This window comes from Aristolochia californica, unplaced genomic scaffold (genome assembly GCF_029961685.1).
Source record: "Aristolochia californica isolate CCGP_79_NKW_82.1479 unplaced genomic scaffold, dmAriCali1.0.hap1 SCAF_3, whole genome shotgun sequence".
NCBI classification, from domain to species: Eukaryota; Viridiplantae; Streptophyta; class Magnoliopsida; order Piperales; family Aristolochiaceae; genus Aristolochia; species Aristolochia californica.
In genome coordinates this window covers 6,007,338-6,032,672 of record NW_027181992.1, presented here as the reverse complement: position 1 = coordinate 6,032,672, position 25,335 = coordinate 6,007,338, and the positions used below count along the sequence as shown (strand labels likewise).

Below are 25,335 nucleotides of genomic sequence, written 5' to 3'. Positions count from 1 at the left end.
AAAAGAAAAAACATCGTAATCAAATAGAAGAGACCCCGCAAGATTTGCCGCCATTATTTGGGACTTCGACGTTCCCACTGCGAGCTTGAGAGGGGAAGGACGAGCTCTCTCTTTCTTGTCCCACTTCATTTGCTGCATCAACAGAGTAAATTACCTTTACATACAAAACATTTCTGCGTCATCTCTTTCGATTCGCCAGTTGAATCCACGTCGTCTGTTTACTTTGCAATGCCAACATCTGGCCCTCTAGACGACGATGTAAGTACCCCTATTCTTTGCACTTGACTCAAAACCAATCAAATCTCGGAACAACCAAACATTCCTATAAAACCCTATCATTTTTATTTACTGTTTTTCTTTCCATGTTTATTTTAAATTTTCATAGGAATTTGACTGGGACGCAGCCGTCAGAGAGATCGACGTCGCGTGTGGAGGCATTGCGTTAAACTCCAATCAAGTAGAACCCAGTGGTGTGATTCCTGGTAACGCCACAAAAACTGATGTCGTTTGCCCTAAGACAAAAAATGGTGTGGGTGGTCGGCAAACGACTCTTGATAAGTTTATTGGGTCTAAGGCATTAAGAGAAAAATTCCATTCGAACGAGTCTAATGCATGTAAAGGGGATGCCAATCTTGAACCAAACGATGGTCCATATGCTAAAATTGATCTCGAGGCAGCAAAAACGTGGATATATCCTGGTAATTTTTTGCGAACTTATAATATTTGTAATCTATTTTCAAAATCCCCCAAATACGAAGTATGAGTGATTTTTATAGTTCTTTTATCTTGCAGTTAACGTTCCACTCAGAGACTATCAATTTAATATAGCTAAGACGGCTTTATTTTCAAACACTTTGGTTGCGTTGCCAACAGGACTTGGGAAGACATTGATTGCTGCCGTTGTAATGTACAATTTCTTTAGATGGTTTCCAGAAGGTAATTACGTTGACACGTTTATGAGTTATCTGTAATTTATTAGTTGAGAAACGTTTTTTTTACAGGCTGGAATTGCCACTGCGCCATAGAAAGTAGTATGTGAACATTTTTTTTTTTTTTATGTTTTATTTTTTTTTCTAGCCACAGGAGAATTGCTTAGATGTTTGCTATGCATACTTCGATGTGGCCGTAATAGTCTAGCATTGGTACCTTCCAAAGAGGATTTGGAGACACTGCAAAAGCGACAGATACTGTAAAAAAAAGTGTTTGTAGAAGTGATATTTAATTTACCAAAGAATGTTTTTTCTTGAAAAAACCAAAAGGAAGGAAATAATGTAACAGACACAATCTTTCTAAAGTTTTAAACAAATGTGATAGTCAGCTGTATCATATTATTTCTTTATGACACTAAGTTTATGTTAAATTTAAGCTTTGTTACATCCCAAAATGACTCGATAATTAAGAGGCCTATTGTCTAACCTTATAAATTGAAAGAATCCCAAGCTATTTTCAGACGTGGGACTTTTTACCCATGCTAACACCCCTTCACATCCTGTTCTAATAAAAAAGTCAGACAGATGGGCTCGGTGGGGCACAAAATAGATAAATTAACTGTAATGCCGATTTGTCTGAAAATGACTAGCTACTTAGGAGAATTCTTGCCTAAGAAAATCCCAAACTATTTTCAGATGTGGTACTTTCTGTCCATGCTAACTTATCGATATTGAACTAATTGAAGTACCATTTAAAGAGAGTGAGAAATAAATATTATTTAACTTATTTTTTTTTCACTAGAGAGTATATTTATTACTTGTTTTTTCTTTAGTGAGTGTTTTATCTCATATGCATTTTTCAATAGTTTAATTGATTGGTTGTTGGGGTGAAATGTTAGGAAAAATTGTGTTTGCAGCTCCTTCACGACCTCTTGTTCTACAGCAAATTGAGGCATGCCATAATATTGTGGGGATACCTCAAGTAAGGGGATTTTTTTATTTAATCTTTGTTCTTCCTCACTCTGTTATTTAGTTGATATTGGATGATTAACAACGAATCTTCTACATCTTTTGAAATATTGGAGTCAAACTGATTGCAGGAATGGACAATGGATATGACAGGTCAGATGAGTCCTTCAAAACGCTCAAAGTTTTGGATAGTCAAAAGAGTATTTTTTGTAACTCCGCAAGTACTTGAAAAGGATATCCAGGCTGGTGAGTTTTATTTACTACAGAAAATGGCTTATGTTTTCTCATGTATTTTGCTAAGGATTAATCATGTAAAAGTGAGCATATTTTAAATTGGGTGAAGACTTCCAATGTGATTCCTCTTTCTAAAAATTTATTTCTGATCAAAGAGTTTTAATTTTAACAAACAATCTCAAATCTATGCCAGGTGTTTGCATACGGGGGGGGCTCTTGTGTTTATAATTGCATTACTGGAGTATATTCTTGGGACTCTGTTGATAGATTATAGTTTTTTAGAATAAATAGATTTAGAATTTTCAGAGCTAGTGTAATCCTTGGAATAATTGCTCATTTGTTCCACTTAAGAAAATTCCACTGTTAGCTGGTTAATTGGAATTGCTGATGCAATAGAGGATGTAAATGTGGTCTAGTTGGAACCAGTTGATATTGAATTTAATGATATAAAGTTTTGAAAAAGAGTATTTTTATCGTTATCTTTGAGCACTCATTTGACAGAATTTGTACTTCCATCTTGTGACATGACAAGATAGAAATGAAGCTAGAAATGAAATTTTTGCCATTTTATCTGACAAGACTGAAAAATTAGCTTAGAAGGATACTGTTGTGAGTGCATATCATCGATATTGAAAAGCTACGGTGTTTTACAGGGAAACAACGAAAGATACCTAAGAGAATATTTTTTTGTTTTCTATGAAGACATGTAAAAAGTGGGTTGAAGGGGTATTTTTAACTATTTATCCTTTTACATTAATATATGTTTGAAAAAGGGATAAAACGGCATTTAGTAAATTTATAACAAGAATGAAGTAGGTCAAAAGGGTTTTTTCCGTTATTGTTAATAAAAAAAATGACGAGGATATTTTTATTTATTTTCCATGATGTGTATGAGAAAACAGGTGATGCAGTATTTCAATTATTTGCTATGATAAGTGTAAAATTGGTGAAAAGATTTATGTTTTTCATTTTTAGTAAGTATAAAAAGGAACATAACAAGGATATCTACGTTATTTTTATAATAAGATGAAATAGGTCTGTACAACTTGTTAACAATAAATGTTTTTTCGGTATTTTTTGTTTCAAAGTGCTTCTGCTATCTATATCGCTTTGCACTTTTTTGTTCTTTGGTGGACGCTGCACTTTTGTTGTACTAGTTGAAAAAAGTATCAAAAGAATTAGCTTTGTCAGATTATGTTTTTGTTGGTGCCTAGTCCTACATTTACATGTCTAAGTCACATGAAAGTTAAGTTAAACATCTCAGTCAACTTGTAATGTGTTAAAATACAAGTTCGGGGGTATTTTGGTCATTTCTTATATTTTCAATATTACATTTTTCTCTTATAGCATGACTATTAGATAGAGAAGGCCCTATCCCTGAATGACTAGCCAATTTAGGAAACCTCTTTCCCAACTAATAAACTCAAGATCTTTATACGCACTAATCCATGTGGGACTATTCCTTAATACTCCCCCCAAACTTTTCCCATTATCGAAAAAATGATTAGTTTTCCCACAGTAGGAGTATCAAACTTTGCCAGATCTGTTTTTGCCTTTTCTTCCCCCTGAATCTCTAGCTCTTCCTCTCATATTACTCCTTTGGCGCATAGAAGTAATGATTCTATTGTTTTTGGCAGCTAGAGTAGAATTCTCCCCCTTGATCCCAAAACTTGGGAACTGCAGGTTCAACCCTCATAGGACTAGCTACTACGTCTTTAAACGTGGGTTTATCAGTCCTGGCTAAAATCTGAATTCTGATGGCTTCATAATGAGGTTGTATATAGCATCTAACAATCTTGTCACTTTTTATCTCTTCTAATTTTCTTTCAAGCACCTCCCAACTTAATTCAATGGGATGGAACTTACTAATTTGCTACCAAACTCCTGGTTCACCAATGAACTGCATGAGAGGTATGTCTCCCCTCTCCATGGTATAAAATTTTGTGTACAAGTCATAGATCCTTGAGAGATTTTTCTCCTAAGAAAACCACTTCTTTAGGGCTATTGCAAGAAAATAACTTGATTATTGGTATGTGATTCCATGTAACCATGACATTACCTTTAAGTTCACGACTCTTCACTCTGAGGATCTAATAGCATAACATTACCTTTAAGTTTACGACTCTTCACTCTGAGGATGTAATAGCTGGAGGATCTTCATATATAAATCTGTTCTTGTTCCAAGCACCTTAAAATTTTCAGCTGTTCTATCCCATAAAATGTAATTGTCCCCATTTTGTTTCTCTGTGGTAATCTTTCCAAAGTGTTACTCCTTTTAGAAAGAACTCTCAGAAGCAGTCCATGATTTGATAACATCCTCCTCTTCTGCCATAATTTACAGCTTGTTTCCAACTAAATGCAACATTCAAAAACTCAAAATAAAACAATACTTCATGTAACGTAAGTTACCTGGATTGCTAAATTCTTGCATGTACACCAGAAGTAATAAATTCTCATGTAAGGGTGGCAAAGAGTTTTTAAGTCAAAATAACTCCTATACGCATGCACTCTCTTTGCAAATAGAATCCTCCATTCAGATTACACCTTATTTCAGTACTCCAAAGACTACAACTCCAACTAATCTCAATCACAATTCATCATTCGATCAAACACCAGAAATGCTGCTTTCGAGAACCAGAGATAAGCATAGCAGAACTACATCCATACATTTAAGAACTCACACTTCTTCTAGCTTGCTACCTGCAGCAAGCTTCTAAACCAGATTAAGTAATTCCAAGTTTCTCTCCACGAGAACTCCAAACTCATATGGAATTGTAGAGCCACGAATAGTAGTGCTTTACACCTTATCTAAGTCATGAACTCTGCGAGTCACAATGAAGGAAAGGAAAAAGAAAACCGAAGAGTTCTTCCTATTCAATTTCCTGAGTTCTCTTCTTAACTTCTCATTCTTCTACACTGCTCCTCTTCTGATACCCTTTGGCGCCACTCAGATGTTTTTTATGTGATTATTGATATTGTATTTTTATTTTTATGTAGTTGGTCTCATGTTCATAGATCAATAAATTCCTTTGCTGACATGTGTGCTAAGCAAGGAGCCTCCCTCCAATCTCTTGTTGTAAAGGGATTGTTCTCTTGATTGTGCTTTGTCTTGTTTGCTGAAATAAAATCACATCCTTTTTTTTGAAAAAAACTTGTCACTTTTCTCTGATCAAGATTTGATTCGATTTTAAGCTTGAGAATAGATCTAAGTGCGTCTTCTAAGCCACCTGCTTTGATACCAACATATCTGGATTAGTTTCAAATAGATTAAGTTTGTGATGAGTTAAACAAAGAAGAGAATTGAGAAGAAGCAAGTGAGCAAGAATGAGAGAAGAAAAAGATAAAAAAGGAAGAAAGAATTTTTTAAGAGAAAAGGATCCCTTTAAATTAGGTCTCATGTCTCATGTGCTCGTCTCTATCACTTATAGAAAGTTTGGTATACAAATTACAAAAATGCCATTGAGGCTATAAAAAAAACTCTCCTCAAGTATGAGGATACAAACTAAGTAGAATAAAGACATAATCTTAAATGTTCTAACATTGCTCAATTAGAAACCTGGTGATTTTACTGCAGGCACATGCTTGATGAGACAACTTGTCCTTTTGGTGATTGATGAAGCTCATCGAGCAATGGGAAATTATGCCTATTGTGTTGCTGTTCGTGAGGTGGGTTCTGCCATTTTTCTCTCTTGTCTAGTTGGTTCAATCTTGTGGTCTTGTTTTACTATGCTTGACAGTAGCTGTGTTCTTCATTAGTTGATGGCTGTACCAGTGCATTTGAGGATATTAGCTTTAACAGCCACACCTGGATGTGAGTTTGTCTTTCTGAAACATATCTATATCCTTTATTTACTTACCACCTGGTTTTGGTTTCTATTTCCATTGATAAGAGGATTGCATTTGCTTTTTCAGCGAAGCAGAGTACAATACAGAATGTCATTGATAACTTATATATTTCTACTCTTGAGTACCGGAATGAAGATGACCATGATGTTAGCCCATATGTACATAACAGGAAACTCGAGTTAATGGAGGTATTCCTCTTTCAGAACTACTGTTTTACTGTCTATAGATTTGTGTCTTTATTTTAATTATGCTATGGGCAAATTCTCCAGGTTCCTATGGGTAATGATGCTGTGAAAATAAGTATTATGCTGTTGGAAATTGTACAGCCATTTGCATCTAGGCTTTGTGCACTTGGCGTGCTTGGTAAAAGAGACTATGCCACAGTAAGACTATCTTTCTACAACTAAATGCCATTTATGGCACAATTAGATTTTATTATTTATATGGTAATAAAAAATGATCTCAATATTCATCTAGTTATTTATAGATTCATTTGTGTTTAGTGAAATTTTGATACTGCCAGTTGAGCCCATGCGAATTACTTAACTCAAGGGATAAGTTCCGTCAAGCTCCTCCAATGAGCCTTCCCCATGCAAAACATGGAGAAATAGAAGCATATTTTGGAGTTCTCATAACCCTTTATCATATCCGTAAATTACTCTCAAGCCATGGCATAAGGCCAGCATACGAGATGCTTGAAGAAAAGATGCAACAGGGGTAAATTCTCTTTCATTAAATCTCCATTAATGTCAAAAATATTTTTTAATATTTCATTATCATGTTTATATGCATTTTGATGTACCTTAAGTTTCCGTCTTTTTTTTTTCTGGAAATATGGAGATTTATTGATAGAAGAGAGAATGCAATGATGGCACCCCACTAATGCTTACAATGAGGAAGATCTAACTGAGGAATATCTAAGGACGAGAGATCTCCTCAAAGTAATTCTTGTTTATAGGTGAAGAAGGAAGAAAAAAGATTCAATTAAACAGGCCTGGATTTCCTATTTTTAGCTCAAGTTTCAAGAATAAAAAGCCTTTCTAAATTGCACTTTCCTATTTCAAGCTTGCTGAGATTAGAAGTTTTATTGGATAAACAACTAGTGGATTTAATGGGAAGCATCACTTAATAGCGACTTGCTATTTTGGTAAGTGCTTCAATTAGCTTTCCTGTCTGAAGTTATAAACTCTTTTCCTAACTAATAACCATAAGATTTTTCGTGATCAACCATATGTGGGATTATTCCCACTAACACTTTCCTTGCCGTATAGATCTAAACAAACAGAAAATGGTCCTGGGATGTGGAAAACATAAGTAAGAGACAAACTAAATGAGGCATGGATTAAGCCCCAAGTAGCAAAGTCCTTGCTTTGATAGTATGCCATAGTTGGTTCAGGTCTATGTCAGATGACTAGCTGAAGCTAAGAGGCCTTTTTGCAAGTAATAGTCTCAGTTTCACCATTAGAAATGTGAAGTTGGGTCCAAGGCCCATCCCAAAATGACTAGCTAACTTAGGAAGCCTCTTTCCCAACTAATAAACTCAAGATCTTTGTACTCACTAATCCATGTGGGATTATTCCTTAGCAAGAAAGCCTAAAGTTTTGTGTCAAATATTCTTTCTCCTTCAATTGAGTTGTTTAAAATTAACCATGAAATTAGTTTGTGAGTCTTATTTGAATTTTTCTCACCTATTCATTGATAAGTTTAACATCTTTCTAAAAATTCAATGGGTTCATAAAGTTATTTTATTCCTTATATTACATACTTTTAGCTGGGTATAATTTTGGTATTTTGGGAAATAATGTAATTTTTTGTGCTCTGCTGGTTTTTCTTAGACCAGGGTGGATTGATGGTAGGCTGTTTCTTAAGGACTGCTCTGTGTTTCAGGTCTTTTGCAAGAGTCATGGCTAGAAATGAGAGAATTTGGAAAGCCAAACTTCTAATGCAGCAAAGCCTGTCTCATGGTGCTCCAAATCCTAAACTGTTGAAAATGATAGATGTACTACTTGATCATTTCAGTATGTGACTTACATTTTTAGTTTCTTGTTATTTGGTATGCATTACACTTGGAAAAATCATGATCAATGTTATCTTCATTATTGTGATCAGAGCCTTGTCATAAGTATGTTGTATCTACTGCATCATTTGTATATCCTTCTTTGATCTACTCTATTATTTGCTTAAAAATCAAATCAAGGGAAGCCATTCAAGAAATGAAAAAAAAAAAAACCACATCAGGGAGAAAGCTCTATTAAGTACGCAGGTATTAGTGGTGAATGATTGGGTAGATGGTTAATGTTTGTTTACTCTGTTTTCTGTTTTTTTTTTCCCGAAATTAATTTGTTAATGTTTAGCTGCCTCTTGCAATGGTGTTACTTTTACATGGATTTGGTGTATAACTTATTTCATGAACATGCAAAACCATACCCTGATCCACAAGCTCATTCCTTCTTGGTGTTTGTCTTCGAACTTGAAGATAACAGATAAATTGATATACAAATCCTTAACCTGTAGTTGATCTAGTATTTAACCTGTCCAGCCAAACTATGGACAGTAGGGAAAAATCAGTGGCTAAATGGTGCTGGGAGGGTCTATTCTCACTAGGATCTTGTTCGGTGAACTCCGAATTGGGACTTGTTGATCTCAAGTGGTAGCTGGGAGAAGGCTTGAGTTGTCAGTTCTCTCCCCTGTGGAGATCCATTTTCCGTCTCTTTCCTAAGTTTGCATGGGAGTTTGGCTTTATGTGGGAATGGTGAGTTAACCAGGTTTTGGTATGATTGATAGCTTAGCTTCGAACCCCTTAAGAATCAGTACCCAAGCATGTTTACCCCTGGGAGAAGACTGAAGTGCTGGTTGCTGATGCCATGGTCCTTGAGGAAGAGAATATCTTTGGCTGGAATCTTGACTTAAGAAGTGGTTTGAATGATCCAGAAGCTGTTGAGGTTGGGGCTTTGCTAGAGCAGCTTGTTCTGCTGGAGAAGATCCTCTTGTTACAAGTGTGGAAGAACTCTTGTTGTGAGGCTTTACTGTGGCTTCCGTTAGTGAGGTTCTCAAACATCTGGGTACTGGTAGCAGTCACGTTGCCTCTTCAGCTTGGCCTCTTTAATCCCATGTAAAGTCAGATTTTTCATTTGGAGTGCGCTGCATGGTAAGATCCTCAACTTGACAACATAAGAAGAGAGGCATGATTGTTGCTTGCTCCGTTTGCAAACTTTGTTGCCTTGCTGATGAGGTGGTCAACCACTTGGTTGTTCGTTGCCCTTTCACTTGGAAAATTTGGACCATACTCTTTAAGGAAATTTGGCTTCAGCTTTTGTGTTCCAGCCAGTTTCAGCAATCTGGTTTCTCAAGGTTTAGGTCTGGCATTATCTAAGTTGGAAGATTTTGCTTCAGGTCTTGTCTTGCCTACTTTCCTTGGCATATTTGGCTAGACTGAAATCAAAGGCACTTCAATGGGAAGCACAATGCGGTTGAAGTTACTGCTGAACTCTGAGGAATACGATCACCTGGGTCAGTGCACTCAATGACCTCATTGAGCTGACTGGAGGAGCAATCGTAGACAATTGGAGGTTACTTGCTGTCCTTTCAGTTACAAAGAGGTGTCTGATTCAATAATTGGATCTTCCTCCCCATGGTTGCATCAAGTTAAACTTCGATGGGTGCTCCTTGTTTGTGGAGGAATTTTCAAATTGACTGGTGGGGATGTCCTAGCCTCTTGGGGTTGTTGATTCAAGTTTGGTGGAATTACAGGCACTGAAGCACAGGCTCAAAATCTTCAAGGATGCTTCAGTGGCCCTCTTCATGTTGAAGGAAATCTCATGTTGTGATTAGCTGATGCAAGAAGAAAAAAGGCACCGTGGAAACAGTTGTTCACTTTTTCTGAAATTGTTGATTTGCTAATAATTGTGCTTGTAGCTGGAATCTAGTTGCATGATTAGTTAATGGCTTAGCTAACTCTCTTGCTAAGAGGGGGTTTCCCTCCAATCCCTCATTGTAGGGGAACACCCCATTAATTGTTTTGTTTCTGCCTTTGAGTTTGAAATAAAATAGGGTATAAATAACTGGAGCACCAAATTATTATGATTTTTTTGTTCATTCGTTAGGAAAAGAATGATAAAAACCATGCTAAGATGCAATGAAGAAAGCAGAGTCAGGTACCGATCTTATGAACTTTTCATTTTGATCCTGCATCAATTTTGACATAGCAGCTCCAGTGTGACATAATGAATGTATTTCTCTCTGGAACTGCACCAAATTTGATATAAAAAATGATGTTGGTTCAAGGCACTTATCTATAGGCCAGATATGACTTGAAAAGGCTACATTCTACATGGTGGAACAACAGAGAGCTTGACAATTTGAATACTGCAGTTTAAAAGCCTTGTTTTCTTTGCCCTATAGATAACATGCATTCTAGGCCTTCTTTAGTTTTGATGATCTCCACACCATGGAAATGACGACATTCAGTATCCTCTAAACAACCTCCATCTGGAGTTTCCAGGTTTAGGGCAGATGTCAAACATGCTACTGCTCTCACTCTTTTTTTAGTCTTTTGGACTTCCTAAACTTTTTTGGTGAAAGTAAATTTTGATGGCAGTTCTGGAGGAGCTCAAGGCTCCAGAAATGGAGGAGGCGTCTTTCGAGATCATTCTGGTATGGTTCGTGTAGTTTCTTCGTTACCTTTGGAGTGTGTGACTCTATAAAAGCGGAGTTTCGGGTTCTTCTCCTTGGTTTACTGCTTTATGGTGCTGTACATCATAATATGGAAGAGCTAGCTGAAAAAGTACTCAAGGGAATGAGATCACCCCAAAGTCACTCATATTTATAAAAAAAGGAATTGGATTCAGCAGTGGTGATTAGTTGGCTTACATCTTCAGCAAGGCTTCCTTGGTGATTACTTCATTATTATGATCAAATTTGTTATCTTTCCTGGGGGGTTTCTTTTGTTGGAAATCATATTGTTTCGAAGTGCTAATTGTATTGTTGATTCATTTAGTGTGGTTGGGATTTCTTTGCCCTGTATGGTTGCCATTAATATGGGTTGAGTTTAGTATTTTAATGATGCTTATTTTTTTGTATTTTATTCCTTGTTTATTCTTTCTCTTAATGAGTTTCTCACTTTACTCAAAAAGGTTGTTACGACACCCCATAGAGCTTCCAAACTTCACATGCAAAACATCCATTAGGTCCCTAGGCCTTTTACCTAGCTTCCGGATCCTTTGCATGTAAGTGGAGTGGTAACAAAAGAATAGTTCCATACCAGTAGTCAAGAGATTCACAATCTTGTATAAGACATATGATTGACCTTTTCCACTCTAAGCTTGCATTTTTGAGTTGGATACCTTTCTTCTTAGTATCAGAACTTCAGGTGTGATTTAACGTTTTGCTTTCTGTTTTTCCTTCTTTGTCCCTAGAGACGGGAAGAAAGAAAGAAAAACAGGGCATTAGAGGAAGAGCCCCGTAGAAAAAGTGTAGCTTTCTGTTTTTCCTTCTGTCTCTAGAGGCAGGAAGAAAGAAAGAAAGAAAAAAAAGGCATTAGAGGAAGAGCCCCATAGAAAAAGTGTGTGACCCGTACGCTTCCATTCTCAATTTCTTTCCTTCCCTCTTCCTCTTCATTTCCTGTTGTCTTTCTTTTCTTCTCCAGGTATTTTTTTTCTATTACAGACGATGAAAGGAGAATAGTAGGAGCCTTGTATGGCAACAGAGTCTCTCTTTAATTTCTTGCATTTCTCATCTTCTCCCTCTTCCTGTCTTCCTCTTATTTTTTCATTGCTGTTCAGTAGATGTATGTCAGAAAGGTTTTAAATCTGCATTAGTAAAGAAGTAATTACTGTGTCATCCTTATTCCTTTGATCATTATATACACCATGTGACAAATAACAAAGCAAAAGAAACATAAGAAACAACAAAGACTAACCTCTAAAATCAACTGTACTCAAAACACTCTGCTAGTGAGATTATGCTCGGCAACAAGCGTTTGCCAGGAAACTCCACTCATAGCTAATGAGTCAGCCAAGCTGTTGACACTTCTCAAAGCATGGATCCTGGTGATGCTGAGCGATTTACATGTCCTGTTTTTGACACTCCATACTGTACTGAAACTTCTTCTAGATAGTGGTGTATTTAAGGAGGTGTGCTGGTATCTAAGAGTCAATCACACAACATTTTCCTTTTTCTCACTTTCTCCTTTCTCTCTTAATGTTCTTTTTCTTTGCACTGTATTTTTTTCTTTTTTTTGAAATAGCACTGTAATTGTTTCTTAGAAACTGAAAACTTCAATGAGAAGATTAATCCAAAAAACTGAGTTTTCAGTGACTAATGGTATCTTAACTATAGTCTATGGGATCTATACTGATGCAGAAACAAATGACCCGAAGGACTCGAGAGTAATCATCTTCTCAAATTTTAGGGGAAGTGTGAAGTAAGTTATCTTTCAATTAACCCATGAACATGCATGATTCATTATCCTTGAAAAATCTTAATTTGTGGTACTATCTAGTCTCCCTATGTTTCATGAAGGTCTCTTCTGTAATGTGCTGATAATTTCATAATTTTTTGTTCCCCTTTCATGAAGGTCTCCTCTGAAATGTTCTGATACAGTTTCAACGATTTTGTTTTACTATCATATGACATGAAAGTGTTATTCTAGTTTCTATATTGGTTTTGAAGAACTTTTTTTTTGAAATGTGGCTTTGAAGAAATTGTAAACATCTGAGAACAAATTTCCATACTGGATGCCAAAGTGAACCTGCGCATAGTGAACCATAGTATAAAGAGTTAAGAAAGAATTAGGTGTTCAACTATAGAGATGGACATGAAAAATAGGATTAGCCAAACAAAATAATTTTTTTTCATAATTTTTTGTTCCCTTTCATGTAGGTCTCTGGAATTTTCTGATACAGTTTTGATGATTTTGTTTTACTATCATACTGACATGAATAAGGCTAGTGTCATTCTAGTTTCTATATTGGCTTTGAAGAACTTTTTTTTGAAATGTGACTTTGAAGAACTTGTAAACATCTGAGAAAGAATTTCCATACTGGATGCCAAAGTGAACCTGCGCATAGTGAACCATAGTATAAAGAGTTAAGAAAGAATTAGGTGTTCAACAATAGAGATGGACATGAAAAATAGGATTAGCCAAACAATAGAGATGGTCATTTATTTCTATTTGAAAGATTTTGATAAGCAAAGTACTGATGAATTCTTAAATTCAGGGATATAATGGATTCTTTAGCGAATATTGGAGAGCTAGTTAAGGCTACACAATTTATCGGACAGAGCTCAGGTTGATTGCATGCTCTGCTTGTTTATAAATCATTTCTTAAAGATTGCTAAAATAAAATAAAAAAGTTTGGAATTTACCTTGGCAGGGAAGACTTTAAAAGGGCAGAGCCAGAAGATGCAACAGGAAGTTTTGCAGGTTTGTAGTCTCTTGCTATTGAGACTTTTTGTTTTTTTGGTTATTTCTTCTAAATAGTGCAAAGCTCTTGATAAGAAAGATTTTCCAAGGTATGGTTAACTTCTTAGGAAAGACATTCCAAGATATTGGTTGGTTTAACCACTTTTTTTTTTGAATGAGATGATGAATTAGTTAAAGAAACAGATTACAAGCTATAGGAGAACTCCCCTTACAACAAGAGATCGAAGGGAGACTCCTTATTTAGCCAAAGAATCAAAAACATCATTTGCTGATCTAGGCACATGAGAAAGTATAATTAAAATAATAAACATTTTTAAGAATCTGTCCAATGTTGCCAAGGAGGATCGGTAGCATTTGAACACCAACTAATGCCAATCGTTGAATCTCCTTCAATAATAAGAGAAACATTCATTTCAAAAAAAAAAAAAGAGAAATATTAAAATGATCCCAAAAACGAGTAAACCTTGAAAAAGTGCAAACAACTCAGTTGAAGTAGAGTCCCAATTCCAGCTTGACCAGGATTCCCAATAGCACTACCAACAAAATTGGGGGGTGTGTCCAAATATTCATGATAGGAGGGCGAGAGGGAATTGTCATATGGACAAGGATTTTCTAGTTTTGGCATAGGGAAGTATCCCTCTTACTAGCAAATTCAGCTTGAGCATGAATCCATGAAGAGATGTGACCAATGATAATAGAAGCAACTTCATTGCAGATCTGAACTTACAATTAAACCTTCTATCATTCCTTTCATTCCTTTACAATGTGTCCTCGGTTACTTACTGGAAAGGACTTTCATCACCTTCAGGACACGATCCTCCACCACAATTGGTGTCTTGTGGTTCAGATGTTGCAGGCACTGTCAAATTAAATTTTGATGCTAGTGCCATCGGTAACCTGGATCTGGTTGGATTTGCAGGCATCATCCGCAATTCCTAGGGAACTCCACTTATAACCTATGCTAGTCCATTGTGGATTTCTGACTCCACTTCTTTCGAGCTATTCGCCAATCTTCAAGGACTCATCATATTTTGAGACTACTTCTCAAGACCAAAGGTGGTGATTAATTGGTGTGCAAAGCTCAAGGAGCTGCCTTGGAGGTATTGGATTGTTTATTATGACATTGTAACTTTATTTCCAACTTAATTTGTACTTGGACTCATATTTCCCGTTCAACAAACTCGTTTGTTGATTCCCGAGCCAAATGGGAACCTCCCTTCAGCCCCTTGTTGTCTCAGGAGAGTCTCCCTTTTTTTTTTTTTTATAAAGATGTATTTATGTTAACAAAAGAAAAATTACAAAAGAGGAGGGAGCAGATCCTTGACAACAAGCGATTGTAGGGTAGCTCCCCGCTTAGCAAGCACATTTGTTGCCTAATTTGCGGATATCAGAATGTGAGACCAAATACAAGATAAAATTGAGGTAATTTCTAGAATCTCCCGAAAGATGTCCCAATGGTGCCACAGGGGAGGGGATGCACACTCACACCAACCAATGACCACCTTCGAGTCCCCTTCAATGTTAAAGGGACCGCTGCACTTGTCTTTGAAAATACGGAGCCCGTTAAGGAGGCCATGAAGTTCAGTTGACGTAGAATCGGATCTGTCTAAAGGGCCGGCATATGAGAAAATATTATCGGAAGGATCCGAAATAATACCTCCGAAGCCAAAAATCCCGGGATTACCAAGAGAAGAGCCATCAAACTTCATCTTAAGGTAACTGGGTTCGGGAGGGGTCCATTCCTGCATGACTTAGACCTTTGTCCCAGAGTGCATCATTGCCAAATTGCTCCAGTTTTCACGGATAGGGGTACCTACAAAGGAGGAAAAAGACTTCTTAGTCAGAAGCCAAGAAGTAATATGTCCCACCACTCGGTCCATGACACGAACCATTGACTCACTTTTTGCATTGAACCGCCTTCGGTTGCGTTCATTCCAAAGCCCCCACAGAATGAAACTAGCACCAGCGGAGAGCATCACTTTTTCAAGACCAAGAAGGGGAGTACCAATGAGCGATTTGCTGAAAGAGATCAGATCAGCCGTCATGCAGAATTGTAACCCCAACATACTAAGAATGGAAGTCCACACCTTCCACGAGAAGATGCATTGTAGCAGAATGTGACTTGTGGTTTCAGCTTCAGTGTTGCAAAAAGGGCACAGGGGGTCGATTGAGGGGTATCCTCTTCTTCTAAACACAACTGAGAGAATCTTGCTTTGACAGGCGCTCCACATGAAGAATTTTATCTTAGGAGGTGTAGAGAGACGCCATGCAAAGTAGACCTCATGCTCCCTTTGAGACGGATTCCAGCCATTAATGTATCCAAATGCAGATGAAAGAGTCTCCCTAATATGTTGTTGCTTTTTTCCTTAATAATATTCACACCATCTTAAAAAAAAAAAACTGAAAAGACCAAAATTCCCCTTTAATAGTGACATTATGACTAGTATGTCTATAAGACTTTTTATGAAGGTCCACATAAATGATATGGAACTGACCTGAAAACCTAATTTAAGATGGTTCTAAGTGTTCTAATACATTGCTTTTTAGGTGGATTCCACAGCTTTAGAGTGGGGGACATTGAACGAGTAATGTTCAGATCTACAAGTAATAATATCATTATTCTAGGAGTATGTAGGTATTAATCTGAAACCTAAGGGAATATGTGATACTTCAGGGATTTATAGTTGACTAATTTTAAAATAAAGAGAACTGCTATGTTGATGTCGAGATGGAAAGCTGATAAAAATCAAGAAAATAGAGAAATTTAGAGTAAGAAGAGAAGTAAAAGGGGGAAAGAAGTTTGAGAGAAGCAGAAAAGGGAGGCTACGTGATTAGTCTCAGAAATTGAGACTATTCCCAAATGAAAACATAACAAAAGGACTAAAATGCCCCTCGAGTACAATCCTCCATATCTCTCTCTGTACAACTCAGATTTTCACACAAATTGAAATATAGGCATATCACATGAAAGACTACCCATCTGATACATTATGACACTTATCAGATATAAGGAAATGACCAAAATACCCTTGCTTATGTAATTTTAACAAAAGCAAGGTACTGTATTATAACAATAAAAATGGTCTAGTCTGGGTGCAATTGGAAAACCTATCAGGTGAAATAAGAGAGCTATTTGGTGCTGCTTTAAGGCTTAGAGAAGATGATTAGAAAGCTGAAAAGGACATGGTAAGGAGTGAGAAAGAATTTGTGGATGCACATTCTAAAGGTGTAAAAAGCTTAAATTAGATTGAAAGAATATTTCAAGATTCTTGCTTAATCCTGCTAGTTTACTGAATGTATTTTAAGTTTGCAATTATATTACTGCTATTCTTTCTTTTCCTCACAGAAATTCCGTTCTGGTGGATATAATGTGATTGTTGCCACTTCAATTGGAGAAGAGGGCCTTGATATAATGGAGGTTGACCTTGTAATTTGTTTTGATGCCAATATCTCACCCTTGAGAATGATCCAAAGAATGGGAAGAACTGGAAGGAAACATGATGGACGAGTTGATATCCTTTTACAAGTTTTTCTATATTCTTTTTGTAGTTCTTCTCTTCAACTTCTCCCTTTCTGTGTTCCTTGAGTTCTTATTTATTTCCTTGACAAAACCCACTTGTTTTAGCTTGTGAAGGGTCTGAAATGAAGGGTTACTTGCGAAAGCAAGCTAATAGTAAAGCAGTGCGGAAACACATGCATAATGGTGGAACCAACAGTTTCAATTTCCATCTTAGTCCAAGGATGGTAATGACATGACTATATATTTAAGTTTCTTGAGTGAATTGTGTAAGATCTGATAAACAATGATAATGTTAGTCTTCTGGAATCTTTTGTCCATCAATACTATCAATGGGGGCGCCTCTAGATGGGTAGTGCCATCTAATTGTTTTGACGAAGCATCTGAACCATCTCATCCATAATCAAGAACATGAAGCACAATCTTATAGCTCTTTAAGTTCATAGATATGTTCATAGTTTGGCTGAACTTGTCTACATACATGTCTTTTATGAAGTTTTGTTCTGCTGTGTAGATGATGATATCATCGGTAGGTTGTTCCTACTTTTAAAACACCTTGTTTGGAAAAAACATTATCTACCCAGTTCCATTTGGATCATTTGATTCCCTTTTAGTTCAATTGAAATTCTTTTATTGTTTCTCGGACAGGTCCCACATGTTTGCAAACCGGAAGTTCAGATTGTTGAGCTGTCAATTGAGCAATTTGTTCCGCGTGGGAAAAAAATGAAGGATGATTTCAGCAGCACACCAGCATTAGTGAAGAAAATATCAGAAGTGGAGGCAGATACTATTTCAAAATATTTTGGTCATTCTCAAGAAGAAGACATATGGAGACCATCTCTTATTGCATTCCCCCATTTTCAGGCTTTCCCTTCAAAAGTACACTCAGTACGGCATTCCCATAGAACTACAGGAATGCTGATTGATACCATGGAGCGACTTCAAGGGTTGTCTTCTTGTCAAGCGAATTTGCATGTTAAGGTTTCTTACTGTTTCACTTTTTCCAATACTTGGGAACTACTAAAATTTCAATTATACATTGCCTGGTTTGTTTGGTGGAATAATGTGGCCTGCCAATCTTCTTGATTTAGGTTAATACTTCTTCTGATCAGTGTTTGCAAGTGATAATTAGAGCACCAGTTGACGGCAATGAGGGAGGTAATATAATGACTTCTACATGGTTAAGATCATCTGAATATAATGACTTTTGGCTGCTTCATCTATGTCATCTGCCATGGAGTATATACTTTCTGTTAGAATGCTAAATCAGGGTGAAAATAGGAACATATGGGAGAGAAGAGAATGGTTGAAGGTGATTCGTTCGGCCTTTAACACTTTGTTTGTAGTTGCATATTTCCCAATTTGAATAGAACTATTGTTGTAGGCAAAAGTTTCAGCGCTCTATGGTTGTACATGTGCTTCTTATCTCATACTAGTTGTCTAAAAGTGAGAGTAGTTGTGTGGGAGAGAATAGTTCCATATTAGTTTGAGTTTGAAAAGATCTTATGCTTATTTGTTGGGAAGGGACTTCATAAATTTGGCTAGTCATTGTGGGGAAAGGACCCAACTTCAACATGGTACTAGTGCCAAATCCAAGCGTTTTTTTAGTTCTATATAGCCTTCATGTGTGTTGTTGATGGACTGAGTGTGTATGTTTTCCATGTCTTCAGCCCAATTGTTTGCTGAGACCTACAAATGGGGTTGGTGGGTAAAAAAATCCAACAATCTGCACTTGTGCATGTGTTTTCGATGGTATGGTTATGTATTTCTTTGGCATCTTCTGCCCGGTTGTTTATTTTTTTGGGCCTAGACATGAGGGTGAGTGTTGGTGGGTAAAAAAATTCTATACTATATTGTTGTGCATGTGCTCTATGTCTCAAACTAGTTGCTACAGAGTGATACTTGTTGATTATAGAAGAGTAGACTCACATTGGAAATGAAAAGACCCTATCCTTATTAGTTGGGAAGAAACCTCCTTACTTCGGCTATTAATTTTGGGGGGATTGACCCAACTTTGACAACTCTAATTGAGAAACAAATTAGGACTCCTAAATGGAGTCTTTCCTTGCTATACTTGAACACTATGATGATATTCCTTTTTTATTTTTTATAATATTGGAAAGTTAAAGATTGAAAAAGAAAAGAGTGCAAAAAGAAGAGATAAGAAGAGGATAGAAGAAGAGGTCTGTAATGCGCAGTCTGGTCACCAGGGTTAGAATTCGACCCCTGATTCACTATTAAACTCACATAAGTGAAATGATATGAAAGGACAAAACTGCCCTCCATAAGTGAACTCATAAATCAACTTATAAAAGGGCATAAAACAAATGAAAAGTTACAACTTTGATCACTCCAAACATAAACTAATCTCTGGATAACCTTAACTTCATACTTACGGAATTAACCACCTGTTAAATGACTGACATCCCCCTAACTTTTAATAAATATACTCTCTCCCACTCTAGCTGGCATGTAGGTATAGATGCCCAGCTTGTCGTAGACACATGACTGTTCATGCTGAAGCTTTTCTTCTCCCCTCTTTCACTCTTTTCTCTCTCCAAATCATATCAAGTTGGATTCCTACATAAACCCAAACAACTTTTCAGAGTTTCCTAGGTTGCTGGTCATGAGTTTTTTCTGCAATTTCTGAAAATTTTATTTATTTTTGAAATTTCAGGGAATTTTCTGGGACATTCTAGAAATTCTATGAAACTTTAAATTTTTTAAAAATTTCCCCAATTTGGTTTTTCTTTTTTTTCAGAGTTTTTGTTTTTTTTTAATTTTTTTAGAATTTCAGGAATTTTTATGAATTTTCTAGAAACTTTATGATAAAGAAAAATTCTAGAAATTGAGTTAATTTTTCCCCTTTTTCAAAATACATAGTGGCCAAAGTTTTCTCATAAACTAACTTAAAGGCATTCATAAGAAGTAGATTCTGGGAAAAATTGTAGTGAACTGGACCTAGAAAACACAATTAGAAAATAGTCCCCAATCTGGTTCGAATGGGAAAAGTCCTGTAATATGCAGATTTACAAAGATGTCTCTTTTAATATTTAGAAAACAATCCCTAAATTCTTCAGAATGGGAATAATGATTTTTTAAAAAATGATTAAAAAATGCTCCTCATTTATGTGAAATTTATTAAAAAGTTCCTTTCTTCAGCCCCGGGTCTTGAGAAAGAAATTTTCAGAATGAGCTTGGATGGTTTTGCATTAGTGTTGAAAAGAATAACCTGGTGTTTCCAACTATTTTAACTAAAAAGCAGAGCCTAAAAATTGATCCATTCAAGTTTGAACTTCCTGAAACATATTGAAATTAGATGAAAAAGTAGGTAAAAAAAAGTTGATCTGCAGCAACTATGAAGGATGACTTTCAACTATTTAAAGACACATACCAACAAGATAAGATTTGAGATCAACCTGGTGGAGGAAAAACAGAAATAGACAAAAACTCACCTTGACTGATGTAGAAAGGCATGGGAAGGAGCTGAACCCTTCTTCCTTTTGATACTCAAACACTAAAATGAGATTCACTCTGAGAAGTTTCATGAACTTACAAGAAAAAAGACAGACAACGTGGGAGAAGAGAGCTGGAAAAAGAAGTGATTCACTTTGAATTGGAAGAGAGTTAATTAAGGTTCCCTCTTCTCTTCTATTTATAACATAAAACAATGATAAAAGGACATTAATGTCCTTGTTCCCTTTACACCGTTAGGAATAAGATTCTATTAGAAAATACTTTTCTAGAAACCTAAGTAAATAGAAATTACATCTTCTAACATTCTCCCTTAAACTGGAGTTTCTGATTTCAGCTTGTTACATAGCATATCAAAATAAAAAATCATAAATTTTTCTATACTTATCAATGTCTTCAACGAAGCAATGATCTCTCAAATTTTCAACTTCAACTTGACCCCTTCAGCTTGCACTTGGCCACTTCTCAAAATCTGCATCTTCCATTCTCCAACTTACTTGGATGTCTTGAAAACATTTGACTCTGGTCACCAACTTTGATCAAAACTTCACCACCTGTTGGAGTACTTCATTATAGACTCCTTTGAAGACCTCCTTTGGACAGCATCAAAATTTATCTTGTATTGGATAGCAGCACCTCTTCTTGCTCAAAGACCAGAAGGAAAAACACTTTTGACACAAAATCTAAGTAAATAGATGTTAAGGAATAGTCCCACATTGATTAGTGAGATCAAAGATCTTGAGTTTATTAGTTGGAAAAGAGGTTTCCTAAGGTAGCTAGTCATTTTGGGATAGGCCTTGGATCTAATTTAACATGGTACTAGAGCAAGTACTCGTATGTAGGCCTCCACCTAAATTATCCATGTGCTTACACGTGAGGGGGAGTGTCAAGGAATAGTCCCACATGGATTAGTGAGATCAAAGATCTTGAGTTTATTAGTTGGAAAAGAGGTTTCCTAAGGTGGCTAGTCATTTTAGAATAGGCCTTGGACCCAATTTAACAATAGAATTACATCTCCTAAAATACTCTTTTTATGTAATATACTTTAACACTTCTTATGACTTTGCTTAGAATGTGAGGATTATAGTAACTGAATCCATTTGGACTTCTATCATTTAAAATATCTATTTGGACTACTCTTTTAACATTGGGGACTATGGTTTTTGATGTTTCTATTCGGTTTAACTTTAAACAAATCATGAGAGCAACTAACTAAGGCTAATTAAAAGAATTAACTGTGATTTTGTTCGGTTGGGTCAGAAGTATAATTTTGAAAAACCTCCATTTCCTGTATGATCTGCTCATAAAGTTCTCGAACTTTGCTTGCATGTTTCACTAACCTTCTTACTAATGAGTTTTGCAGCTTGTTTCCAATTTGTTACTTGTTACTTATCATGCTCATATGTTTTATTCTCAATATATAACCATTATTTAAGTTGGTCATAGCAATCATGCTGAAAAGGGCTATAAACCATTTGTAGATGCAAGGTCTGGTGTTGTAGAAGCATTCTCCCCCAGTAAAATGGAATTCAAAGAGCCATCTACACCTAGCTCGAAGGATGACAATGAACCTTTTATACCAGATATCTCAAACCATAATCTACCATTCCATTGCTTCCTGTTTGGGACAAATTTTGTTTCTGTGGAGCCCTATGGGAGGGTCTTAATTTCATCTGTTCCAAACCTTCCTACACGAGACACTCATGACCATAGATGTATAGCAGCGAACAGTTTAATATTGACTTCTCACGTTAGCAACTCCGGACCTCCTGCAGAGAAGGTACTGCATACAGATGAAAAAACTGCCTACCAAGTGCTGGTTTCTGATTGGGTGCCAACAAAAATGAAGCTTACTTTTCCTGACTCTCCTGTTGATGTGGAGATGGAAGCAAAAGATCCAGCAGAGCATGAGCCAATACGTGATTTGGAGGACTTGGAACTCAGTCCTCGGCTAACAAACTTTATTGAGAAAGGCGTTGTACCTGAGTCTCCCATTGTTCAGTGTCAAGAAGGTAATGAAGGGTCCGGTGATTTGTCCCACTCTTTGCTTGACAGTCACGTTGTCAAGAACTTGAATTTTGAGATGAACGAGAAGGTTGAGGTAGGAAAAAATTGGCATGAGAAGATTATAGAAAATGATGGGTATTTGGAATCTCCTGTTGTTAAGGAGGCCATTCCATTGGTTCATAACACTATTGATAGCTCGGGTGAAAACTGGCGTATGAGTTCTGGGGAAGCATCAACATCTGTTAAGCAAGAACAGAAGTTCAAGAGGCTGCGTAAGTATGGAGAAATCATGAAGAGACTGCCTTGCAAGGTTTTGAATGAAGAATTTTGCACTGTGAGGTCAAAACTTGGCAGATCCTTGACCAGAACTAGTTTTGGTTTGAACGTGCCTGTCAAAGGTATTCTGGCTATTGTTTCTTCATAAGTGGTTCCTAATATAGAGCTTCAGACTGTTAAATTTTCATTTTCACTTATTTCTTGTTTTCCCTGTGAATCTTCAGAAATGCAGAAGGCAAAGGTTGACATCAAAGACTTTATTGAAGAGGAAGCTGAGTAAGTTTGTTTGGAGGATCTTTTCAGCATGTGTGCTGTCAACATGTTTTCTTAAGTTGCTTTTTAGGACTGAATTCATTAGTTCAGGAAAAAGAAAAATTTAAAGGTATTTCAATAGAAATTGGTGAAAAGATAAAGGGTGACTGAAACATTTACACCATTGGTTCCGCTCAGGGTGTCTGCAGATGCAGAGGTGTCAGGCGATGAGCAAGAAGACAAGCCAGAAGACCAAGAGGATAGTTTCATTGATGATAGAGTAGATCCAAGTGCAGTAAATGGGGCAGCAGAAGTAGAGGAAGTTGACATGATGGCTATTTACAGGTCAGAATCACTCTTTTAACCTGTATTGGTGGTGTCTGTGGAACTAGGATTAGACCTAAGACACTGGTCTTTTTCGATAGAAACTGAGGGTAGGATGGGTGCATTGAGATGGCTTGCTGTTCAGTAGTCTGCATGAGATTGTAGGTTGATGATTTGATCCGACGTAGATATGGTTATTGTAAGAATCAATTGGATGCTCTTGCTATGTGATGGATAGTCTCCTTATGGTCGAAAAAGTGAGATTAGTTTTTAAGTCTGATAATCCATTGATTAGATGCTTGGATTGACCCTTTTTTTTCAATATTTTTATTCTTAAAGCTTGATCTATCCCCTTTGAATGGTTAAGCAAAGTTACTTTGTCATTGATTCTGATTTCACTCAATTGCACATTTATTTTTCCAGGCGTTCTTTGCTCACTCAGTCTCCTGTAGAGTGTCTTGCAAGCACGAGTGATTCCCAAAAGGCTGCTGAATGTGGAAGTTGTTCATCAGAAGGGACAAATAAATGTCCAACTCCCACTGCCTCATATTCTACCAAGATACCTTCTGCTAGGAACTCGGTGTCCTATCAAGTAAATGTGATGAGGGCATCATCATTGGCCAGTGTGGGTGAAACTAGAGGATCTCCATGTGAAGAAGAGAGCAAGATTAGGAAGAGGAAAAGAAAACTTTTTGTTGAATTGGGCTCTGTCCATGCATCAACCTGCCGAGAAGAGCATTTGATTCAGTCAGAAGGCACAGGAGAAGCACCTTTGCACTTACAACGTGAGACTGAGCTAACACACAATGAATTTTTTGATGATCAATTTTACGAGGGCCTTGATCTTGATGCGGTGGAGGAACAAGCTTCTAAGATTCTGAGGTCCAAGGTGTCAGTGACAGAAAAACGGGGGGAATCTTCAACATTTTCTCTTGAAACTGAGGAAGCGGTAGGGCAAATTCGTGTGGGTTCTCCTTCATTTGATCTTGGAATTTGAAAAGTTACTGACTTCCTGGGCAATCTTAACAACATAGCTGAACGGGAAAGAAGGGTAAATGTTGTTGACAGGCCAACTGGAAGTGAAGCAGGTTCTATTATAGGAACAAGCTACGGCGCTTCCGAGGTCAATGCTCAAAATGCAGGGGCAAATTTCAGAGGGTTCTTCATTTGATTTTCAGGACAATACAATGGCATTTAAGAGTTAAATCTGGGCCTTGAACACTAATTTGGTTGCACCGCGGTGAGATTTTGTTGACTGGCAAGTCACTACAGGAGCAAAGTGGTGGCGTATTTATGAAGTTAAAAGTCAATTACTAGGGAAACCTGTAATCCTGGAGCCCAATTATGGTTTATACTTTTTTACTGTATAGTATGCATGAGATAAAAAGCATGTTGTAATTAGCATTCTTTTCGTCTAAAAACCCAATAAAATACAGTCTCTCTCTCTCTCTCTCTCTAGACATTTTAACTTTATTCTATTCTACTGTTTTTAGTACCTAGGTAGCAATCAATCCTATGCTTTATCCAAGGGGTGCTATGTGGTTGTAAATATTGTTAATTGTTTCTTGATAGATTATTGTTTTTTAACATCAAATAAATTTGATAGGGTTTGACAAACATGGACATATCATTACAATCTGATAACAAAAATTACTTTGAAGGTGAATTTTCAGATGATATAGACGAGAATTTATGCTCGAATAAGAGGCAAACACCAACATGCTTACTAGGCTTCAACATTATACTTCATAATGGCTATCAAGAAATATGACAAAAGGCAAAAATAATATATGAAAAAAGTTGTAGAGGAGACCCAAATGCATGTTTTAGATGAAACTCAGGACATTAAAAATGAAGAGCCAAAACTTGGAATAAAGTTCAATTCTGAAGAAAGAAGAAAAGGATATAGTATTCAAAAGGGTCACTAATAAGGTCTTAAGCTTTTGAAAAATGGATTAAAAGTTGAAATAATCAGTAATAAGACTTCAACAAATGTTAGCCAATTTTTGTTATTCCTAAACAAAGAATTTTTGTTATTTTATCAAGAAAAATGCATCTTAGCCATCATCCATAAACGAGAGATT

At 36.6% G+C, this 25,335-nt stretch overlaps 1 protein-coding gene across 4 annotated transcripts; it reads left to right on the top strand.

Moving 5' to 3' along the window:
- Window positions 1–185: 185 nt before the first annotated feature.
- LOC137958944 (DEAD-box ATP-dependent RNA helicase FANCM) lies at window positions 186–24,744 on the top strand. 4 transcript variants are annotated; one of them, XM_068806166.1, is made up of 22 exons: window positions 186–258; window positions 386–698; window positions 793–936; window positions 1,829–1,911; window positions 2,030–2,144; window positions 5,707–5,798; window positions 5,889–5,943; window positions 6,045–6,166; window positions 6,248–6,361; window positions 6,502–6,695; window positions 7,866–7,996; window positions 12,339–12,399; window positions 13,196–13,266; window positions 13,352–13,401; window positions 16,748–16,913; window positions 17,018–17,145; window positions 17,567–17,893; window positions 18,010–18,076; window positions 22,168–22,797; window positions 22,900–22,951; window positions 23,126–23,272; window positions 23,675–24,744. In XM_068806166.1, exons 1-22 carry the CDS (start codon window positions 229–231, stop codon window positions 24,246–24,248), a joined length of 3,666 nt encoding a protein of 1,221 aa, XP_068662267.1. In that variant the 5' UTR covers window positions 186–228; the 3' UTR covers window positions 24,249–24,744. The 4 variants fall into 4 exon arrangements, with proteins under 4 accessions (XP_068662267.1, XP_068662265.1, XP_068662266.1 ...); XM_068806164.1 differs by having other exon boundaries at window positions 21,874–22,797; XM_068806165.1 differs by having other exon boundaries at window positions 17,567–17,899.
- Window positions 24,745–25,335: the final 591 nt, after the last annotated feature.